General features: G+C 44.9%; 1 protein-coding gene across 16 annotated transcripts in view; it reads left to right on the top strand.

Annotated features, from left to right (window-relative positions):
- ATXN1 (ataxin 1) overlaps positions 1-20,819 on the top strand; it is a 399,625-nt gene extending 378,806 nt beyond the window's left edge. For 15 of the 16 annotated variants that reach the window (XM_027128420.1, XM_027128428.1, XM_027128426.1 and 12 more), the window contains 2 exons: positions 13,176-13,698; positions 19,790-20,819. In XM_027128420.1, coding sequence (XP_026984221.1) covers positions 13,176-13,698; positions 19,790-20,010 — 744 coding nt within the window. In that variant the 3' untranslated portion in view covers positions 20,011-20,819. Of the gene's footprint in view, positions 1-13,175; positions 18,980-19,789 lie in introns of those variants that run through there. The other variant, XM_027128435.1, reaches the window with a different exon arrangement.
- Positions 20,820-22,964: the final 2,145 nt, after the last annotated feature.

The raw sequence follows: 22,964 nt of genomic DNA, 5'->3' as shown, positions 1-22,964 counted from the left end.
AGTTGAAAAATGGTCATGGCATAGCTGGTATTTGGGACATTCAAAGAAAATAAACAAACTAGTTAATGGTTTGAATTGTTTTTAGTATATTTAAAAGAAAAAGATCAAGTGAGGTAGGGGAGCCCGATTTTCCAAAGCATTTTCCAGAACTGCTTGTGAATGTCCGGATGTGGGATCGTGCACGATATCAGGGGACCTGTGTTGCCAGGAGCTTTTAGCCCCGAAGACTTTTCTTTTTTTATGGTGAGATGTTGCTGTAGCCTTTCGTAAGCCCCAAGAAAGATTTCTCAGAGTTCTGATTTAAATATATATATATATATATATAGCAAAAATGAGAATATTTGGAAAAGGGCATCATTATTTAGAACTCGCTACCCGTCTGTAGTTTCTGTTCACTCCCACTGTCCTACATGAATGAGGGGTGGATGGATACTAGTTGAAAGAACAAGCTGTCTTTAGCAAAGTTATCTTTTAACAGACCCCAGGTGAAGCCTGGAAAATAAAAAAGAAGGAGAAGTAAACATGTTTTCTCATGGTCCTTTTAATCCTTAAAGCACTACTGTGAAGAGAGGTAGGCATGGAAAGAGGGGTGATTTTGAAAATGCTGCTGTCTCCGGCCTAGCATCTCTTTCCGTCAAGAGCAGCTCTGAGCTGAGGGCTCATCTCCAAGGCCCTGGCAGCCTCCATAGTCATCAGGAGCTCCACAGACCTCTAGGTTTCACATCGACCCGACCCGGCAGTTCTTAGAGAGGAAGCATCTCTGTTTGCCCCGCTGGATCCTTTGCAGAGTGAACGCTTAAACGATGGTGAAGTCGGCTTCCATGTGGGAAGTCTCATTTCCTTCCCATCGCCAGACCACCAGTCTCCTCACTGACAGCCAAGGTGCAAATTAGAAGGCCGCGTGTTTGTCAGGGCCTGCTCACAGGTCTGTGGCTTCGGCTCCAAAGGGTGGCTGGAGTTTCACGCTGTAGAAACACAAGTGCGGGGCCCCGACACCACCAGTGATTTGTCACGTTACCCCCAAGCCTATCAGAAACAGGCTGACGTCATCACAGCTAAAATACTCCACCAGCTGTGTTTACCACAAGTGACAGGAGCAGAGTCAGGAGGGAAGCAGAGGAAGCGAGAGGGGGAGAGGGAAGGGAGACAGAAAACGAAGGCCTGGATTTAATTTACACTCCGAGGGCTGAGGACTTCCCTCCATCCTCAGCGGCACTCGGTGGGGTTTTCTCCCCTGGTCTGTCTGCTCCGTGGATTCGAAATCACTAACACTTGCACCCACAGGGAGATTTAGAAACATGCAAAGTGTTGCACTTAATTAGCAAACTCACAAATTGGATTGGGGAAGTTGTGGAAGGAAGGGGTGGTTTGCTAGAGGACAGATGGCTTTATGACCCCAGGCATAACTCCTGCACAGAAGCAGGACCACAGGGATGCTTGACTTCATAACCAACCACGGGCATCCCCGGTGAATGTAGTGTGGCTGGTGGGGAGAAGCCACGAGCCTGGGGTCTGGTTGGCTGCAAGGCAAGTGGTCTCACCTCTCAGAGCTGGGGGTTTTCTCATCGCTAAAATGGGCAAATGATTCCTTATACAAGATCATATCTTGGGCCTCTTCTCGTTTTTGTAATCCCTTGCTTTCCTGCCGTGCAGAACAGCTCTTATAAAATTTACTAGCATCCCCTAAGCAAAAACCAAAGGGGGGACATAAAGGGAAACTTCCCTGACTTCATGCTTATAATCAGCGCATAGACCTCGTTGGAAGGAAAGCCACCCTGATAGAGCCAAGGGAGTTTTCACTGAGGGCATTGTTTTCAGGAGCCAAATTCCGAATTATTATTGTGTGAAAGACACCTCCAGGGTGGTCTGCAGCTAAAGCTCCAGATGAGGCAGCGTAGGAGAAAAATGCTTCTGCGCGTTCGTCACCATCCGTGAGGTTGTGTCCTACCCAGTGCAGTATTTCTCGGCCCAGGCAAAGCGTCCTTGCATCCAAGTTCCCCCACGCCGGTGCCGTGGGAGAACAAAAAGGGCATCCCAGGCATTGTCTGTTAGCCTGTGCGCACCACAGGAAGCCTCCTCATAGCCACCCGTGGTCTCCTTAGTCCGTGGTGAGTCCCAGAAGGGCTCCCCAGGTGATAGCATCAACGTGGGAGCCAGTGTGATGCGGCTGGAGGATGGAGCATGGTCTGCTTGGGTGGGAAGCAGGTTAGCTGGTCAGAAAATGCAGGACCTGGATCCACCGCTCTGGAGCTCGTGCAAACCATGTACAGATCAGTGCACGCATACTTCACGGTACAAATTACATGTGAGCCTTCCATTCGGTTTACGCCGTAGTGCAAAGAAAGAAGGTTGTCAGACGAATGAAAGAAAATACGTTCGAAGGAACCAGCACAGTAGGTAGCGCATAGTAGGCCCTCGCCAATGTGAGTTTCCTTTCCCTGCTTCCACTTGGGTGACTTTGGCCCTGAGAAGAGAAAGGTTAGCTTCTGAAAAAGGAATAAAAGGCTTCATTCTCTCCAAAGAGTTTATGGAAGGAGAGACAGTTTAGAAAAGTCTAGAAAGAAGGCTGACCATTTCCAGTGAGCACAGTGAGCCCTTTTACGCTGCCGCTGTTCCTGTGCCATGTTCCCCTGAGTGGCCCAGGAGTACCCATCCTGCTGCTTCTCTGAGGAAGGCTCCGTGACCTCACGCTAGCCTGTGTGCCTGTGACACAGTCTGCGTTTTCCTGAGCGTGAGCTGGACTGGAGGGGTCGTTGGGTGGTCCACTCTGCACATCAGTAAGAGGACCGGTGCAGAAACGGGCTCGTGCCCCTTTCTTTTGCAGAGAGGATCTAAGCATCATGCCCACCGGGGGACCCCCTGCCCGGGATGGCGCCCCCTGGGGGGCCCTGGGCTTCCATCTGGCAAACAGTGTTCTGTCTGAGCAGCCACCCAACGCCTCCATCTCATTCTTCCCAGGCTCAGCTTTTCTGAAGAGTACACAGCATTTTGTCAGAATTGTAGTACAGTTTATCTGTGAGCTGCTCTGGGGTGACACTGGTCGTTGACTGCGTTTTTCCTAAGTGCCGGCCTCCGTCTGTTCTTAGGGCCGTCTGTCGCGTCCCAGATTCAGGAAGGTGACTACTTCTTTTTACCTCCTTTGTGGCTGCTTCGTATTCCGTGCCATTTTCTCCTCCCGACTGTCGTGTGTGTGCGCGTGCGCGTGTGTGTGTGTGTGCGTGCACGCACGCCTTTACAGCGTGTTATAATGACGTGATCGCTGCGTGTCTACTGATGGCTTTTCTTTCATTCCACTATTTTTTATTTTGACTGCCGCGTTCTGTGAGCCATCAGTGGCAGCATTATGCAGTTAATGGATTAGTTGGTGCCTAAAAATAGCCAGAGCCCTCACGCAAGCCACGCAGAAGCCTGTGTGGTCCCTTAGCAGCCAAGGCAAGCCAACTTGCCAGACATTTTACATGGAGGGCTTGGTGGATATGAACCCTAATGAATCAGAAAATAGGTAGTGGCTTCCCTCAAAGCAGAGCTCATTACCGGGCCTGGGGTCCAGTGATGGGTGAGAATCCATTCAGTTCCAACGCCAGAAAGGCTCCAGCAGAGAAATGGTGTCGAACACATTTTTGTTTGTGTGTGTGTGTTCCCTCCCCCTCCCCACAAAAGAAGAAAAATGCTCTCCTTTAGCCTGTGTGTGATGTAAGTGCCCCGGCTTGGGGATCTTACATGTGTTATTTAATTTATTTATTTAAAGGCAAAGAGGATTTTTTTTTTTTTTTTTTGGTTTTTTTTGTTTTTTTGGCTGTGTTGGGTCTTCGTTGCTGCGTGCGGGCTTTCTCTAGTTGCGGTGAGCGGGGGCTACTCTTCATTGCAGTGGCTTCTTGTTGCAGAGCACGGGCTCTAGGCGCGTGGGCTCGAAAGTTGTGGCTCACGGGCTCTAGAGCGCAGGCTCAGTAGTTGTGGTGCACGGGCTTAGTTGCTCCACGGCATGTGGGATCTTTCCGGACCAGGGCTCGAACCCGTGTCCCCTGCATTGGCAGGCGGGTTCTTAACCACTGCGCCACCAGGGAAGCCATTACATGTTTTACTGAAGCAGATTCTCTAGGACCATTATTGTTTATAGCTTTTTAAAAAATAGACTTTATTGTTGGAAGTAGTTTCAGGTTTACAAAAAATTGAGCAGAAAGTACAGAGAGTTCCCAGATGCCTGAAGTTTCCCCTGTTATTAAAATCTTGCATTTTTGTGGTTTACTTGTGACAGTTGATAAGCTAAATGGATACATGGTTATTAACTAAAGTCCATACTTCACATTAGGGTTTACTCTGTGCTGTACATTCTGTGGGTTTTCATAAATGTGTAATAGCACGCATCCGGCCTCCCAGTGTCCTAGAAACTAGTTTCCCCACCCTAAAAATCCTTCCTGCTTCACCTGTCGGTACTCCACCCCACACCCCTGGCAACCACTGATCTGTTTCCATCTCTGTAGTTCTGCCTTTTCCGGAATGTCCTGCAGTTGGACTCCTATAGTATGTAGGCTTTTCAGACTGGCTTCTTTCACTTGGCAACATGCGTTTAAGGTGCTGCCGTGTCTTTTTGTGGCTTTGAGAGCTCATTTCTTTTTAGCCCTAAATAACATGCCGTAGTTCTTTCAGGCACACATTTTAAGACCCCAGGGGAGGAGGGCAAGTGGGATAGACCCGTGTGCCCCAGACCTGCCCTGGTCACCTGCTGCATGGGTCCCGTGGAGGCCCTGGGAGCCAAGCGACAATGCGAGAAGAACCTAGCTCATCCGTCACTTGGGTTTGTGTTTGGAGGCGTCTCTGCGCGGGGATGTGGGTTCAATGAAACAGCTTCCACCAAAGACTGAGTCAGGCTTAGCGCGAATGTGATGAAATGTTTTAAATAGAACACTCACCGACGCTCTTACACTCAATTGAAGAGGTGTGACTTTTTATTAATGATCTTTCAACGTCGAAGTAAATGGGGCTCTCCGTCAGCCCCTCCGTCTTTGTTCCAGGGTTCTCTGATTTTCTTGATGTGTGGAATGTGGTTGTGCAAACTGGCCTTCGAGGAAAGCAGACTGGCTTTTCTCTGCAGGTGAAACGGACCAAGAACTTCGCTTGCAGACAAAGTTAGGGATTCCCAATGTAATCATTTCACCAAGAGCAAGACGTCATCACTGAAACCCAGCTTCTGAGCGATGTCCTTGCTCCCAGATGCAGGCAGAATTTGTACATTTGTGATAGGCTCAAGCAAAAACGTTTTGTAAAACAGATGCCCTTCGCATATGTGAAAACAGGGATTCTCGTGAAGGAAAATGGAGACAAAGTTAAGCAACAGACCTTTTGTTTTCTTTATATCTTGCTTTTGGTGATACGTACATATGTGTGTATATACGTACATATGTGTGTATATAGACATAGCACCAATCTACCATTGAAAAGTACAACCAAACAGCATAGGTATGCGTATATGCATGCATTGTTTAGATACAGCAGTCTTTAACTAAGTAGCTAAAGGAATTTTGCTGAACACAGGAAGGTGACATGGAATAAATAATTATCAGCCCAGAAGTGAGGATGTGTTGCCTCCCTGTCTTGGTTTCTTCATCCTGAATGGAAGCTGGAGGTGATCGTTTTAGAGGAGTTGGTTTAGCGGGGCTGGAGGGAGGGGGAGGGGAGGGCAGGTTTCTCTCTGGAGCAGTGGTGAGCGACGGGCGTGCCTGCAGCAGCCGGAGGAGGGCGGGAAAAGGGCACAGGAGGATGGGAGGTGATCACTCCTAAAAAAGAGAGGTGCTGGATACAAGACATCCAGAGATGAAAGGCAGAGGGGCCTCAAGCTGACACCAGGACAAAGGCTCTTCATGCTCCCATTTCATCTTCCAGACTGCTTAAAGTGTTTGGAAAAGGATATATTTATGGGATGAAAAAAAATGGACTGTGTCGAGCTGCCAGGAGTTATGTAACATGCTTTGACTTTATATGGTACTGCCCCCATGAGTTTATTTTCATTGGAGTTTAATCTGTCTGAACCCCCACAAGATCATAAAGTGAATTAATGGTTATTAGCGTGGCTGAAAGAGCAAAAAGGAACCTCAAGATTGGAGAGAAAGTAACTGAAGTGTGATTCAGTGAAATCAGGGTGAGCTCAGCATCTGACTGACAGGGGAACGTGGAGTGAGGCAACTGTGCCTCACCCAGGAAAGCTGTCTGTTGGGGGCTGAGCAGCAAGACCCAGGGAAGGCGCAGCCCCTCTCCCTGGGGAGGATTGTAAGCCCAGTTTAGTCCTGGCTGGTGGAAGCAAGGCCAGGCAGAGCCTCTCCAGCGTCTAAACATTGACCTCTGTTGGCCAGTAGTGCCATTGCGGCGTTTTTGACACGTGGAAGGCATAGTCTTTCCGATTTGTACTGAGCACCTATTACATGCCAGGAAGTATTCTGTACCCTGGGGACAGAACAACGAGCAAAGCAGGCAATATCTCAGCCCCCACGGAACATATAGTCTTAAGGGAGTTTATGGGAAGAGGTGAAACAGACAAATATGGAAGTAAACAAAATAATGCATCGAAAGATAATAAGCGCTATGGGAAAAAAGTAAAGCAGCCTAGTGGGGGTGGGGAAGATAAGGATGGAGGGTAGGTTTTTGTTTTGTTTTTTTTTTTTTTGTGGTACGCGAGCCTCTCACTGTTGTGGCCTCTCTCGTTGCGGAGCACAGGCTCCGGTCGCGCAGGCTCAGTGGCCATGGCTCACGGGCCCAGCCACTCCGCGGCATGTGGGATCTTCCCGGACCAGGGCACGAACCCATGTCCCCTGCATCGGCAGGCGGACTCTCAACCACTGCGCCACCAGGGAAGCCCGGAGCGTAGTTATTTTAAATAGGTGGTCGGTGACGCTGTCTGAGAAGGGGAACGGGAGGACACAGGGCAGAACGGACTCCACATGGAGGGAATAGCAGATGCACAGACCCAGAGGCACGAGTGTTTTGGAGTGAAAGGACCAACAGGGAGACCAGTGTCACTACAGTGCAGGGAGGAGGGGGTGGGCTGCAGACCACGCCAGGCTTATTCACGGAGGCTTTTTCTCCCCGTGAGAGAAGCTGGCTTGGCCAGGACTGTGGAGGTGGAAGCAGTGAGAAATGGTCTCATTCTAGCTGTAGTTGGAAGAGAGAACCAATGGGATTTGCTTGTAATTTGGATGTGTGTGGTCTGGGAGAAGGAGTCGAGTAAAGTATGATGCCCAGGCCGTTGACCTGAACCCTGGAACAATGGGGACGCTGCCCCTAGAGGTGGGGAGGAGCCCAGGAGGCGCCAGTGGGCAGGGGAATATGAAGAGGTCTGTTTGGGACACGTTCAGTTTGAGTTGCCCGTAGATATCCAAGTGGACATCACCAGGTAACATGGTTGCCAGTATCCACGTATGCCCTGGTGAAGTCACTTGTTTTGCATACATGTTCTGGCTCCTCACTGAAGGCAAGTACTAGGTCTTAAACAGTAAGTCCCTAACACTTCACAGGTGCTCAGTGTTAGATTTTGAACTTTATTAAAACTGCAAAACCTCAAGTGTGAACACAATAATATTTCTCAGCACCCAGAGGGAGACCCACATGGACCTCAAATTCAACTAATTCAGACTCATTTCTGGTTTAAAGTGACATCATGTCACAAAATCCTACCATCAAGATAGTACCCGTTGGCATTGACAACATGTTTTGAGGCAGATAATGTTCCTCTCCAAGGGAGTTTCAAGAGGACAGACCCAACCATTTTTCTCACTGAAAAATCTGTCGGTAGGATTTGTTCATTAACTGTTAATGATCAGTTAATCTTTAAGAATGTTTATGTCCTTCTGACAAACCTAAATACGAAATTGAAATAGATTTATTATGACTTACTTTCGTGTGCTTATTTGAGATATGTGCAACAAGAGTTTAACTTTTACTAATGAAAGGGCAAAAACTTACTTTAGTTCACATATATGCAGACCAAAAAAAAAAGTGCATTGTCTAGATAATTCAGGCTACATAATTAGGGTGGGAAGAATATTCGTGAGGATAAATATTAGCAAGGGTAAATAATTAGGAGAAAAATAACATGTGGCCTGAGCCATCCAGTCCACTGCTTACAATGATCAGATTTATCTGAATCTTTTGCTCCTGATCTGTGTGGACCCAGCTGAGGGGGTGACATTCTTTTCCCAGAAGGGCAAATCACTTCTGGGAGAAGACAAAGCCAGAATTTAGGAGGAAGGGACCAAAGGCAAGCCTTTGGAGTGACAGAGAAAATTTGCCCGAAGTTCTCTAGGTTAAAATAAATCCCATTATTGGGCTTCCCTGGTGGCTCAGTGGTTGAGAGTCCGCCTGCCGATGCAGGGGACGCGGGTTCGTGCCCCGGTCCGGGAAGATCCCACATGCTGCGGAGCGGCTGGGCCCGTGAGCCAAGGCCACCGAGCCTGCGCGTCCGGAGCCTGTGCTCCGCAACGGGAGAGACCACAACAGTGAGAGGCCCGCGTACCCCCCTAAATAAATAAATAAATAAATCCCATTATCATTGGCTCTTTTCAGCGCCTCTCACGTATTCTCTCTCATCACTTTTCTTTCATGAAGTTTTAAGTAGGCTGTTAAAGCTATCGACCATCTCACAGCATTTAATTCTAAGACCTGCCTTCATAGTTTGGGGAATAATGAAGGGCTTTCAAAATGCCCCAAAATGTGGTGTATGTAGTGGGGAGGATGTGCATCTATATCACAGCTTACAGAATCATCAGTAAGGTTACTTGTCACAAAGGCTTTGAAGCCATTTCTTCTTAGTGAGTCTGCAGATACTTGGCAACATGTGAAAGTCTTCGAATAGATTTGTATACAGTAGAAGTTATTTTCAGAACATGAATATTGGCTGCTCTGAGGAATGTGTATAATATGGCTCACACAGCGAGAACTTGTTCGTTAGTGGGTGTTGGGCTGTCAGTGAGACTCTGCCCAAGAGCAGGGGATCATCTAGGAAATGCAGACAAACAGTCGCCACTTGAAATAGGATTTGTTCCCTCTGCTCAGTGTATGATGTTAATGGCTTTAAGAGGTTTGGGACAGGATTTATGGAGCCAGCTCCAGGTTGGTCCTCCCACTTGGAACTCAGTTGGCATCCCCATCTGATACTATTACTTGTAAGTATATTTGTACGTATGTACATGCAAATATATATGTGTGATGTGAACGTAGTTCTGTATCAGCCTCATGACACTTATATAGAGAGACTTGACTTGCATAGTAGATGTAATGAGGCTGATGCTATTTCACAACTTTTTGTATCAGGAAAAAAATCCATGACCTCCGGTCATTGGATCCTATTTATTTCAAGTAACATTCCCCACTTTTGGAGCAGTGGAAATGTTAAGGTCGTGTCTTCTGATGGTATTACAATACCTTTGTTCACAGGGGCAGAGATCAGGAACATAGGAAAAAGAAAATGGGTCTGGGGGCCAAAGAGACAGGGATTAAATTCCAACTCCATCAGTATATAGTCATGACGTTAGGCAAGTGATGTAATCTCTCTGAAACTATAGTTCCTTATTTGTAAAATTAGAACAACGGTATTTTTCTCACTTAGTATATTGTATCAAACAAAATGCTTTTTGTAAAGTGGGTACCTGAATGTTTGACATAGTAGAAACTCAAAAATTTTTCGTTCTCTTTACGTTATTAAGATAACCCAGAACAATGAAACTTCCCCCTGATAACATGCACATTTATATGGACTCATGCTCACATACGCACTATAGTAATAGGCTTCCATATAAATTCATTCTAGTTGTTTTTTCTAAAAACACTTAGGTCTTCTATGGAGCAAATAAAGTATACTATTCAAAAAGTGTATCTAAAACTGGATTAATCATAGTTATCAAAAAAAGATAAAACGGTTAAGTGGAAAAGCCACAATCCATGTAAATTACATGGAAATTCACTACATTTAAAGTGGGATATTTTAATTATTTATGTTTCTGTATGTGTGCCTGTGTATGAAATTCAACAGAACATTTTCAGTATTCTTGTATTTAGTCAATACAGTCAGCTCTGCATATCTGTGGATTCCGCATCTGCGGATTCAGCCAACCACAGGTTGAAAATATTTATGGGCAAAAAATTCTAGAAAGTTCCAAAAAGCAAAACTTGAATTTCCTCAAACTTGAATAGTTCCCAGGCAACTATTCACATAGCATTTACATTGTATTTTAAGTAATGTAGATGATTTAATGTATACAGAGGATGTGCGTAGGTTATACGCAAATACTGTGCCATTTCATATAATGGACTTGAGCATCCTTGGATTATGGTATACTTGGGGAGTCCTAGAACAAATCTCCTGTGGATACTGAGGGACAACCATATTATTTTAATTTGCTCACACATCTACCATTTTCATTGTTCTTTATTCCTCCCTGCATCTGCAAACTTCCAGCTAGATTCATTTTTCCTCTACCTGAAGAACTCTTTAGTATTTTCTTTAATGCAGATCTGTTGATGGTGAATTCTCTCAGTTATTATTTATCTGAAAAAATGTCTTTATTTTGCCTTCATTCTTGAAGGATCTTTTTGCTCAGTGTAGAAGTCTTGGTTGGCAGTTCTTCAATACTTTAAAGATATTCCATTGTCGTCTAGCTTCTATTATTTTTATTGAGAAGTCAACTATAAATTTAACTCTTGCTTATTTGGAGGTAATGTATATTTTGTTCTGGGGGCTTTTAAGATTTTCTATTCCTGACTTTGATTTACAGCAGTTAAACTATGACCTGCTGAGGTGAGAATTTCCTTTTATTTTTCCTGCTTGGGGTTTCGACCTTCTTGAATCTGTGGTTTATTGTCTCTTATCAGTATCAGAAAATTCTTAGCCATTATCTTCTCTCTCTCCTCCTTGTAGGATTCAAATTATGTGTCTGCTAGGTCTTCTCAATGAGTTTTCTATGTCTCATACCCTTTCTTCTGTATTAGCCATCCTTTTGTCTTTGTGTTTTATTCTGTATAGTTTCTTCTAAATCTCCATAATTAAAAAATCCAGTTCACTAATTCTCTCTTAAACCATGTTTATTCTGTGGTAAAATCCATTGCATTCTTGATTTTAGTGGCTGTATTTTTTTTTATTCTAGAATTTCCATGGATCTTTTAAAAAAATAGATTCTAGTTCTCTATCAGAATCCTCAACTTTGTCTTTGATCTCCTTAAATATTGTAAACATAGTCATTTTAAAGTCTACATCTGGTGACTCTATATTAGAAGCCCCTGTGGGTCTGTTTATATTATCTGTTGTTTCTGCTGGTTTTTATTCATCTCTTCTGCTCATGGACCTCCTCCCCCTTTTTTAATTGAACGTCTTTTATTTGAAAAATTGTGGAAATAATTCAAGACCTTAATTTAATTTTAGGGATGAATGAGATGATTAAAATCTGAGCTTCAGACATTGAGAGGAACTGTCTGCTTCTGCTTCACCTTATTTCTAGAATTCAGTGCTTTGAGGGAGTACCCTCCTGTGGCTTACCCTGAATTCCATTCCCTGCCGGCTGAAACCCACCTCCCATGCTCTTGAGATTACCCAAAGCTCACTTTAACTGCCCTACTTTGGAATGTACAGATATCCTTAGGGGGAAATAGCATCAAACACCAGGTTCAAATGTCTGGCCAACACCCTTTCCTGATCCTGACCCAATGACTCTTTTACTGGCATATTTTGTGTCTACTGCCATAAGAAAAACATTTCTTTTACATTTTGTCCAGAGTTTTTTTTGTTTAGAGTATTTCGTGGTCCTCATCAGGAAGGTTGGTCCAAATTAACTGGTCTACTGCATCTACAAAAGCCATTGAAAACTGACTGTTTAAAACTACTTCATTCTTCTCTTTTTCTTTTTTATATAGCATAAAGTTGAAGAAATTAAATTTCTATGAAAATTAAACTGTTCAAACCTCAAGGGCATTTCAACTTGATTTAATGGCGGTAGTAATACTTGCACTGGAAGTTTGCAAATCCCTACACAGACCACCTCCTTGCCTTTGTTCACATAACCCTACTTCCAGGAATGTCTTCTCCTTGCAATCATTCCTCTCTCCTCCAGTCCCATTGTTTTTTTAAAACTCAGCACAGTGTATCCTCATCCCAAAAGACTTCCTTACTCACCTCTTCCATGCCTTTCCTCTGCCCTCCAACAGCTTAATCCCGTGCAGAGCATTAGAGCCCCACTCTGTGACCACACTCGCCACATTGATCGGCAGTTATCGTTCATGTGCCTCTTTTGCCCATTGGATTGTGAACTCCTTTGTGACCAAGACTATTGTTTTCAATTTATTGAAATTCATCACAGTGAATGGCACATAGTAGCCTAGAGAAAACGGCGGGTATTGGAAGGATACTGGGCTTCCCCTGCTTTTGGTATTTGTTTTTCAAACAAAAGAGAGACTGATTTGAGTACCTGGGGCTTGCCCATGTGGATGGGCCAAGCCCTTGAGCTGTCTGTATTCATTTCACCCTCAAACCCCTCCAAATCCTGCCCATCCTTGGGGAGTTGGGAAAGCCCTCCCTGCTTTCTCCAGCCCTCCCTGATTCTGCTCCCCCTAAATTCCGAGAGTACGCATTCATTTATCCAGTAAATATTAAGTTTCAACCATGTGCCAGGTACTCTTTTAGGGGCCAGGGACACAGTGCTGAGCACATAAGTGCCTGCCTTATGGGGCTTAAATACAATCTAACTCTGATCTGTATTCAGCCCTGTTATACACGAGAATAGCATCTGTCCAGTGAGCTAATAAGACACAAGAATATACCTTGGGCTTGAGTCACGTGCAGCGCCTAGCCCAGTGCCGAACTCTAAGCAGGTGTTCTGTCATCCTTGCGGCTCCACTGACTTGTTTTAATGGAGACCAGCTGTAGAGAGGATACACAGTAAAACGATATTTTGAATACTGAATGGACTTCTACTGGCTTCTACCCAACATCTATATATGGTAAGTACAGGTACAGCAGAAAGTTAAGAACCTCATTTGCATGTGTTGGTGGAGGACGTTTGGGGAACTGAGTCTTATTTTTTTCCATTCACCTATGCGTATGTATGTCTGTGTACGTGTAATGTATACAATAAAACAAGAATAAAATGTCTTCATTTCTTCCTTCCCTTCCCTCTCCCTGTCTCTCACTGTTCCCACAGGTCAGCGTGGAAGTTTTGGTAGAGTATCCTTTTTTTGTGTTTGGACAGGGCTGGTCATCCTGTTGCCCGGAGAGAACCAGCCAGCTCTTTGATTTGCCGTGTTCTAAACTCTCCGTTGGGGATGTCTGTATCTCGCTCACCCTCAAGAACCTGAAGAATGGCTCTGTTAAAAAGGGCCAGGCCGTGGATCCCGCCAGTGTCCTGCTGAAGCACTCAAAGACCGACGGCCTCGCGGGCAGTAGACACAGGTACGCCGAGCAGGAAAACGGGATCAATCAGGGAAGTGCCCAGATGCTCTCTGAGAATGGCGAACTGAAGTTTCCAGAAAAAATTGGATTGCCTGCCGTGCCCTTGCTCACCAAAATAGAACCCAGCAAGCCCGCGGCCACGAGGAAGAGGAGGTGGTCGGCGCCGGAGAGCCGCAAACTGGAGAAGTCGGAAGACGAGCCACCTTTGACTCTTCCTAAGCCTTCTCTCATTTCTCAGGAGGTTAAGATTTGCATTGAAGGCCGCTCTAATGTAGGCAAGTAGAGGCCGTGTGGGGAAAGGAAATCTGGCCCTCCTTTATCATTTGTATCCAGATTACTGTACTGTAGGCTAAATAACACAGTATTTACATGTTATCCTCTTACTTTAGGGTTCTGTTATAACCTTGTCCTTAGAGTTACAGCAGGGGTTGGGCAGGAGATGGTGCATATGCTTTTTCCACGCGTGTCTCTCAGTGGGGTGGGCAGGCAGGGGCTGGGGTAGGTCCAGCCCGGGCTCTGGGCGGGCGTCCTGGTGGAAATGAACGTGGCCCCACGGTGCCTGCCTTTTCTAGCAGTGCAGATGCACCCATGGGGTGCCGACTTCTCCCGGTTTCAGGACAACGGGCTGCAGGGGGTGCGTGCGTGCGTGCAAGTGAGGGTGCCCGGGTGCCACGGCAGGTGAGGGTCTCTTTCTCTCTGCCTCGCTCTCTCTTGCTCTCAGCACGGGATTGGAGGTCCAGGGGAATGTCCTCATGAGGTTCTCACGTGCAAAATCAGCATCAGGACCCCAGGTTCAGGGCATCCCAGAGAGGCCGTCAGACAGCAGATGGAAAACTAACCGTGTAAAAGAACATTTTTTTTCCTCCAACATATTTTACAATAAAAGCGACTTTTAATCATAGAGATATATATTCCCCCCATGGGGCCTGACTGCACTGATATTTTTTTAAATATGGGATTTCGTTTCTGCTTTACTAGTGCAGTGATGTCTCCAGGGCATCGTGGTGGGCAGGGCAGCCCCCGCTGCCATCGCTCCGCACCCGGGGGGTGGGCAGCAGGGGTGGCGGAGAGTGAAACCCACCCTGGTCTCTGTGCAGTGTTAGGAAAACCAATCAGGTTAATCGCATTGACTTCACTCCCAAGAGATAGACACAAGAGAGCCGCGGAAGCTCTTCGCATTGGGTTTGCAAATCTTCTGTCTTTTAACTCTAGTACTGTTTATAGTTCATGACTATGGACAACTCGGGTGCCACTTTTTTCAGATTCCAGTGTGACGTGAGGAATTAGATTTTGAAGATGAGCATATATATTACTATCTCTAAGCACTTAAAATACTGTTCACACTTTATTACCAAGCATCTTGGTCTCTCATTCAACAAGTACTGTATCTCACTTTAAACTCTTTGGGAAGAAAAACTAAGTTGCTTTCTTTTTTTTTCAACACTGTAACTACATTTCAGCTCTGCAGAGTTTCTCACGGAGCAAGATGTTGAAAGTTTCAATGTGGTTTAATGGGATGAATGTGAATTTTGAACTAGTATGTGACAATGAATGACCACCAAGTACAGCCTGACAGGAGGCACTCTTCACTTTGATGTTTGAGAAGGAATTAAAAGCATATGCAGAACTGGCAGAGGAACTGAGAGGAAAGGGATGGAAAAAAGAATACTCACTTTTGTCCAGTGTTTTTCTTTTTAAGACGAACTTTTAAAGAACCTTGCGATTTGCACATCTTGAGTTTATAATTTGTGTGATATTCCTGCAGTTTTTATCCAATAACATTGTGGGAAAGGTTTGGGGGACTGAACGAGCATAAATAAATGTAGCAAAATTACTTTCTAACCTGCCTAAACTCTAGGCCATTTTATAAGGTTATGTTACTTTCAGAATTCATTTTGGTCTTCTTACCGCCTCTGTCACATAAAACCAGGTCTTAGCAGGACAACTCTGAGAATTTTCTTCAGATTCATTGAGAGAGTTTTCCATAAAGACGTTTATGTATGTGAGCAAGTTTTTTTTTTTTTTAAAAAAGAAAACGATTACTTTGTTGTTGTTACTGATGTTATTTTCAGAATGACTTTTATTTTTCCATCTGAAATCAATTCAAGATTTAATGTTTGGTACAAACCCAGAAAAGGGTATTTCACAGTTGAAACCTTTTATTCCCAGAGATCTGAAATATTGTTTGTGGGTTTTGAGTGTGCATTTTAAAGTGCTTTAAAAAAAAATGTTTTATAAGGAGGGAGAAATTTTTAAATATCCTTACTTGGAATGGCTGCAACTTACCTGAACAAATACCTGATTTTTCTTTTACCATTGAGAATAGTACTTTTTCCATTTTTCACCAATTAAAAAAAAATTCTAATGTCAACCCACATTTTGGCTATCTAGTATTCACATTTAGCTCTCAGCAGAACTCATGATTTTTACAAACCATTTTCTGGGGTGTACCAAAAACATTGGAATAGGTTTAGAATAGCTAGATCCAGTCCTTGACTTTCTTTGATTTTCATTACCCTCTCAGCATGCTAGCGGAGAGCTGGGTGAGTCCATTCTTGCAGTCATATTGCTTATTTAGTGCTGTATTTTTTTAAATGTCTCTGTTCAGAGAACTTGCTTAATCTTCCATATATTCTGCTCAGGGCACTTGCAATTATTAGGCTTTGTTTTTCTTTTTGTTTTGATGGTAAGAGGAATATGGGGCTGCCATTATAGACTTTGTCCTCATCAGTACCACTAATTACAGCAACTCATGTGGACTCAGAGAAACACCCACCACCTTCTGGCGTCTCTCGAGTATCGAACTAACTGGATCCACACCTCCAACACTAAAATGGGAAAACATAACATGGTTTGGAGCAATAGGAACATCATCATCGTTTTTGTGCTTCTATTTCAGGTATAGGAATTATCAAATAATTGGTTCTTTCTAAACATTGTCCCATTTCACTTTCTTCTTTAGCACGTGCAATACTTTCCGTGCCAATAGAGTCTGATCAGTGTGCTCTAGAGGAAGCTCAGACCCTTTTGGCTTTTTCCTTACTCGGTCCCTCTTTCCTGTTCTGGCCAGAGAAGGGCTGGAAGGAAGGAGCCAGGAAGGGGAGGGCCTCCTGCTGCGCGTTTAAACGCTCCGCTGCGGATGCCGAATCCTGGGGCAGGGAGCTTTCTTTCAGGAGCCCTGTCTGCCGCCTTGTTGCAGAAAGAGCAAAAAGGAGGTGGAAGGGGAGAAGGGCACTTCCCCCGTCACCACGAGGAGTAGCGAATGTGCAGTGCAGACGGGAGGGAGACAGAGTCCTTTCTGAGGCGCACTCTGGAGCAATAGTGCCAGGATCAACCCATGTTCCACGATCTTTTCCGCGAGTGGGCAGGTCTGTGTCCTTGAGACTTCGAGCCGAGCCTCTGGGCGCGGGCAGGAAGCGTGGCCCGCCGTGTGCGCGCCTTCCAAGCGTCCGGCCGGTGGCTACGGAAGGGGCCACCTGTGAACAGTGGTCACCACTCCTTTGTGGCAGCTCTCTCTTCAAATAGAACATCCAGAGGACAGGGGCCTCCTCTTGTTTGCAGACACTGGCGAGCCCCAAGGCTCCCAGAGCAGCCTTTGTCACTGCGCCTGCGTAGCCGACCTAACAATGACAGGCATAGAAACCCTTCCGTGCCGCGCAGCTCACGAGGATCAGCCATGTGCCTCTGTACTGTGTCCACTTTGCAATATTTACTGAACCCGTCTTTCGTTCTTCTTTCTTTCCTGTTTTCCATTTTGAAACTAATAACAGCAGGCCTTTTGCGTTTACAGTGGAACACAATCACCAAGAAATTAGTCAGGGCGAAAAGAAAAAAAAAACAATTAACCAACAAACATGAACCTCTCTTTATAGGGATTTCTAAATACATAAAATGACTGTTCCTTCCTTAGAATGTTTTAACGTAAGAATTATTTCAGTTTGTCTGGGCCACATCGGGGGTGAGGTGGGGATACAGAGATGGATACCACTTACCTCAAATCTTTTAAAGTGGAAATCCAAAATTGCTTTTTCATTTGGACGTTCAGGATAATTTTCTACGTTGGTCAATTTTTTTGTCTTTTCCAACTCACCCAGTTTGTTTTGGGATGATTTGTTTTTTTCATTGCTGTCGTCAATCCCATTTCTCACTCTGAATCATGACCCTTTGTGTTTTCTGTTAGGTGAGTGTGTTGGGTTTTGTCCCCCACCGGGAAGTGGCAGCACCCCTCCTTCTCCCCTCTAAGGAACTCTGCGGAAACTTTCACACCTCTAACTCAGGGACGGGGCTGGCGTGTGTGTGGTACACTGATGTGTCCAGAAGCAGCACTTTGACTCTTCTGGAGTAGGGATGTACAACTTCAAGGAATGTTTGGATTTCCTGCATCTTGTGGATTTCTCCTTAGATACTGCATAGATTGCAATATAATGCTGCATGTTCGAGATGAACAGTAGCTCCTAGTAATCATAAAATCCACTCTTTGCACATAGTTTGATCTTTACTGAAATACGTTGCCAAAATTTATTTTTGTTGTGTAGCTTTGGAATTTTTGTTTTTTTTTTTTAAGGAAACAATTGATAATACCCTTTAACATCTGTGACTACTAAGGAAACCTATTTCATAGAGAGAGAAAAAGAATCTCAAATGCTTTTGAAGACACTAATGCCATGCTATTTCAGATCTGGGTGAAGCAGCAGAGCTCTGTGGACTGAAGGCCAGGCTTTTTGAGCTGTGCTGGTTGTCATGGCCACTGTTTCATGAACTGCAGGCAGCTCAACAAACCATGGTCTGTTTTCTCCTAAAACCCTTTGCACTTCCTATCTCCTAGTCACCCGAGATGATCCCAGGTGTAAAAAGGGCCAGCGGTCTCTGTGGCCCAATCCAGCTTCTTCGGGGTGATGTGAAAGCAAAGGGAATTATGCTTTTTTGGTTTTTAAAGTGAAGTGGAGGTCTTTGCTTCCACCTTGTTTTCGACCCAGAATTTCTGAAATAGAGAATTTTAAGAACACATCCAGTAATAACTATACAGAGAATATACTTTTTTATAAAGCACATGCATATGCCATTGTGTTGGGTTGGTTTCCTCTTTTTTTTCATGGACAGTGTTGTGTTTCTGTTGATAGGGAAACTCCAAACTGTTTGCACACCTCTACTCCGGAGCTGAGATTTCTTTTACATAGATGACCTCGCTTCAAATATGTTACCTTACTGATAGGATCTTTTCTTGTAGCACTATACCTTGTGGGATTTTTTTTTTTTTAATGTACACCTAATTTGAGAAGCTGAAGAAAAAAAACTTTGAAGCACTCACTTTGAGGAGTACAGGTAATGTTTTTAAAAATTGCACAAAAGAAAAATGAATGTCGAAATGATTCATTCAGTGTTTGAAAGATATGGATCTGTTGAAACAATGAGTTTCATACTTGTTTGTAAAAAAAAAAACATAAAGGTTGAAAGTTACATGTTTTTTTTGTATATAGAAATGTGTCATGTCTAAATGATCAGATTTGTATGGTTATGGCCTGGAAGAATTACTACGTAAAAGGCTCTTCAACTATACCTATGCTTCCTCTATGTTTCTGTTACATAGAACCCTCTTCTGAGGGAGAGTAACTCTGTATTCTGCAATTTGAGAATACTGTTCATTCCTATGCCGAAAGTACTTCTCTGAGCTCCCTTTCTTAAACTCTTAAGCCATTGCAACTCCTTTTTCTTCAGAGATGATGATTGACATTTTCAGCACTTCCTGTTCCAGTAAACCCAAAGAATATAATTCTGAACAAGAAGTGTTTGTAACAAGGGATCCTAGCTACCAAGAAAACAGGACTCACCACGAGGACACACACACAAAAACGTTCAGCCTTCTTTCCCCCCGACACCTCAGTTCAATGGGGGGGGGGGGGTAAAACAAGGATTTCAGTTGAAATGCCTTGTTTTACTTTGGTTTTGATTTCTTCTTTACTATTAAGAGGCCAAAATAAATGTGGAGCAACTTCTCAGAAGTCATATTCTGTCCAGAAATCAAGTTAGCCAGCAGAAACTGGACAGCTGGGGGGATACTGAGCAAATCTCCCTCTTAATTCTTAAATTCAGAATCTCAGCCCTTCCCTTACCGTTACATGCGACGTTTCTGGTAGCTGACGTTTACCTGTACGATGGCGGGAGGGGACAGCAGCTTCAGTTTTTCATATCCTCATGACTCGCATACAGATGGTTCAGCTGTATTAAAATTAAGTGCTTTTTGGCCAATAGGTAGTATCTATACAGTAACAGTCTCTTAAGAATTCCCGTCACTTTTCTTAGCTGAAAGGACTCCAGTCTTCCACTGCAGATAATTGGAGATTTCACCCAAGTTTTCTTTCCCTTTAGTTTGTTCGTTTGCTGTTGGGATGGCCGATGAGCCAGTCTCCTTTTCCATGGCCAGTCTGAAGGCCCCCTTTGGAAGCGCTGTTTACAGTCATCCTTGCCGAGGTAACATTCTGTCCTCTGGAATAGCAAAGCTGAGCGGTTACCAAGCTGGGTGTGTAGGTTTCCTCTGCTTCTTACGTGAACCACCTACTCGTAAATCATCCGGTCCAGGAGTGGGGTGAATTCTTTAGTCAGTGAACATTAAACTTGATACCTGTGCATTCAGTTCTGTGAATAACTGCCCTTTTGGCCTTTCGGGGAGGCTTCTTCCTCCTCAGCCTTCACTGCTCCCTGTAAACCCAAATCAGTGTCAGCTGAAAGGCTCCAGTTGAGCCCAGCCAGTATTCGTGGTGGCCTTCGGTTAAGATGAGAGTCCTAATTTCTAGCCAGTGGGGTCCTGGTCCCAGAGCCATCTCTGAGAGTCACACTGTTGCATTTTTTAGTATCAGCTCACGACCCACCAACCTCCCCATCATACGCCTCCCACCGGCCAAGGGAAAAAGAGACACTAGACCTCTGAGGGCACTATCAGACTGACATGGCCAGTACAGAGGAGAACTAGGGAAGGAATGATGTTTTGCACCTTATTGAAAAGAAAATTTTAAGTGCATACATAGTTAAGAGCTTCTATCATGACAGGAGAACTTTTTTCCATATGCGTGCATACTCTCTGTAATTCCAGTGTAAAATATTGTACTTGCACTAGCTTTTTTAAAACGAATATTAAAAACAATGGAAGAGTTCATATTCTATTTTCTAATCGTGGTGTGTCTGTTTGTAGGATACACTCGAGTCTGTTTATTGAATTTTATGGTCCCTTTCTTTGACGGTGCTTGCAGGTTTTCTAGGTAGAAATTATTTCATTATTATAATAAAACAATGTTTGATTCAAAATTTGAACAAAATTGTTTTAAATAAATTGTCTGTATACCAGTACAAGTTTATTGTTTCAGTATACTCGTACTAATAAAATAACAGTGCCAATTGCAAATGTGTCTTTGCCTTGTGTTAGGTCCTCGGAGGAAGACGAGGCTGAGGATATGGTCGTAATTCCTCCCTCTTACTTAAGCTGCTGTCATCACTGGGTAGGTGTGCGGTGGAGAGGGTGACGTGAGGCATTGCCTTTCCTACTAATTTTGGGGGTGGGGAGAGGGTTGTTGGTCTTGCTTGAGAGGAGATTCTGAGATAAAAGGCATCTGATGTCAATCAGACCTCAGATGATAAATGATAAAAGGCATCATTTCAACATCTGATGTCTTGGCTGGTTCCGTTCATGTTTACTCCTCCTATCTGAGCGTTGCTGTTTGTAAGAGATGAGGTAACTTTTGTTTTTCAACAGTATTTGGCATCTTTGTTGGCTCACAGAGCATTATCCATCCATTTCTGTACAGTTTTGCTGTACACTGGTTAGTTGTCTGAAGGTGGAAAGTTCATTCGTGTTTCCTGTAGTTCATCCCTGTTAGAAACTCAGAGGTTTGCATGGTGCCCAGTCTCAGATAGATGAGGCTCAGCAGTTGCCCCAGAAACTAGTTCCTCCAGGGCCCAAGCAGGTGAAGCCCTCTGCCCGCATCTGCACACGTGGCTATCAAATCCTTCCAGCCCTAAGGGTTTGCAGAGCTGGAAGAGAGCTCTCAGCATTAAATCCAGAGTTGTCGCTTAGCCCAGGCAGGGACGGGTAACTCCTTTCCTGTTACTGCCTTCTTGCTTCACGGATGGGGACATCTCACCAGGACTCTCCTTTAGGACTTAAGAGTTGAGGTTCCAACGCATTATGAATGCTAGTGTGTGAGAGAGAGAACGTTGGTGTGTAAACTAGCAGTGATGAGCTGAGCCTTGTAACCCAGACAAGGCTGCCCAGGTCCTCATCCTCCAGAGCGTTCTGGGCAGACGTGGGCAAGTCTGGCGAAGCGGGCTGAACCGCTGCCTTCCCTGCTGTTTGTTTTACTATCAGATGCTAAAGGTCCTGACAAGTTTGGGGTCCAGTAGCTGTGAGACTTACCTGAAGCAGTCATACTGATTAGAGAAAAGCCTTGGCTTCACATGCTGCAACGAGGCAGACCTGGAAACCACCAGAAGCACGGCAGGAGCCCACAGGTGGAGGCGCCTAAGGTGAACGGCATCTAGTCACTGGCACCCACCCCTGCGCAGGAAGCCCTGCAGTCAGCAGGCTCCCCCATGCCCACGGCTACTAGAGGCAAGAGATGAACTTGCAGCGGGTAAGGGGCCCTTAGAAGTGAAACCTCTGCTTCAGAATGATCCTGATGAGGTTTTGGCTTCTGCAGTCAGTCACGTTTTCGCTCCCCTAAAAACCAGGTGAGCGAGGGACCTGCCTTCCTGGAAACAAAGAGCAGGTAGTCTGCAAAATCTTTGCACGAGATGGATCAAGCAGGTGCCCATCACCGTGGAGAGGACTGCCCAAAGGGGTGCCGTCGTGTGCTCCAGCCTGATGGGAGAAGGTGACCCCCAAAAGCCAAGACCAGGAGCGTGGAGAACGATGCCATTCTGGAAGTTTCCTTATTACTTACTGCTCGTCCATTTTAATGGACTGAAGACTTCTCCACTTCTCTCCCTTATTTTGCAAATAATGAATCTCTTGCAGCTAACACACTAGTGGGCTCAAGTGTCAAACACGTCTTCCACAGGAACGGCATGGGGCTTCCACCTCAGACAAGCACACAGAAGAGGTGGGGTGCTTCCAGCAATGCCCCACATCTTGCTTGATGTTCCACATCCTCTACACCCTCATCTCAAGTGTGTAGCCGTTCGTGTTTCTACAAGTATAAGAAGTATTCTGAATGGACTGAGGCGCAAAAAGCATTACAACAGAGTTCAAGTTGCTGGACCTTTAAAGGTATTCTTCTGAGACTAAACTCCGCCCTGTAAGTTCCTGGAGTGCTGTGGTTTGGTTGGATTCCTCACACGGTGTCAGTCACCATGGACATCGGACAATTAATTCGCTCTTACGCAGCAGGAGTGTGTGGCTCCTTTCTGCTCCAGGGCCGTCGCTTGTCTTTTCAGAGAACATTTAACTCCCGTATCTGCTGCTTTCGCCTCGTTTAAAAGGAGATAAAGTAAAACACCCTGGGCTGCATACACCTCCCGGTCCTAATATTCAAATAATGCTTCAAAAGAAGTG

Source organism: Aethalodelphis obliquidens, unplaced genomic scaffold (assembly GCF_003676395.1).
Source record: "Aethalodelphis obliquidens isolate GAN/ISIS:26980383/991018 unplaced genomic scaffold, ASM367639v1 scaffold34, whole genome shotgun sequence".
NCBI classification, from domain to species: domain Eukaryota; kingdom Metazoa; phylum Chordata; class Mammalia; order Artiodactyla; family Delphinidae; genus Aethalodelphis; species Aethalodelphis obliquidens.
This window is presented reverse-complemented; position numbering and strand designations above follow the sequence as displayed.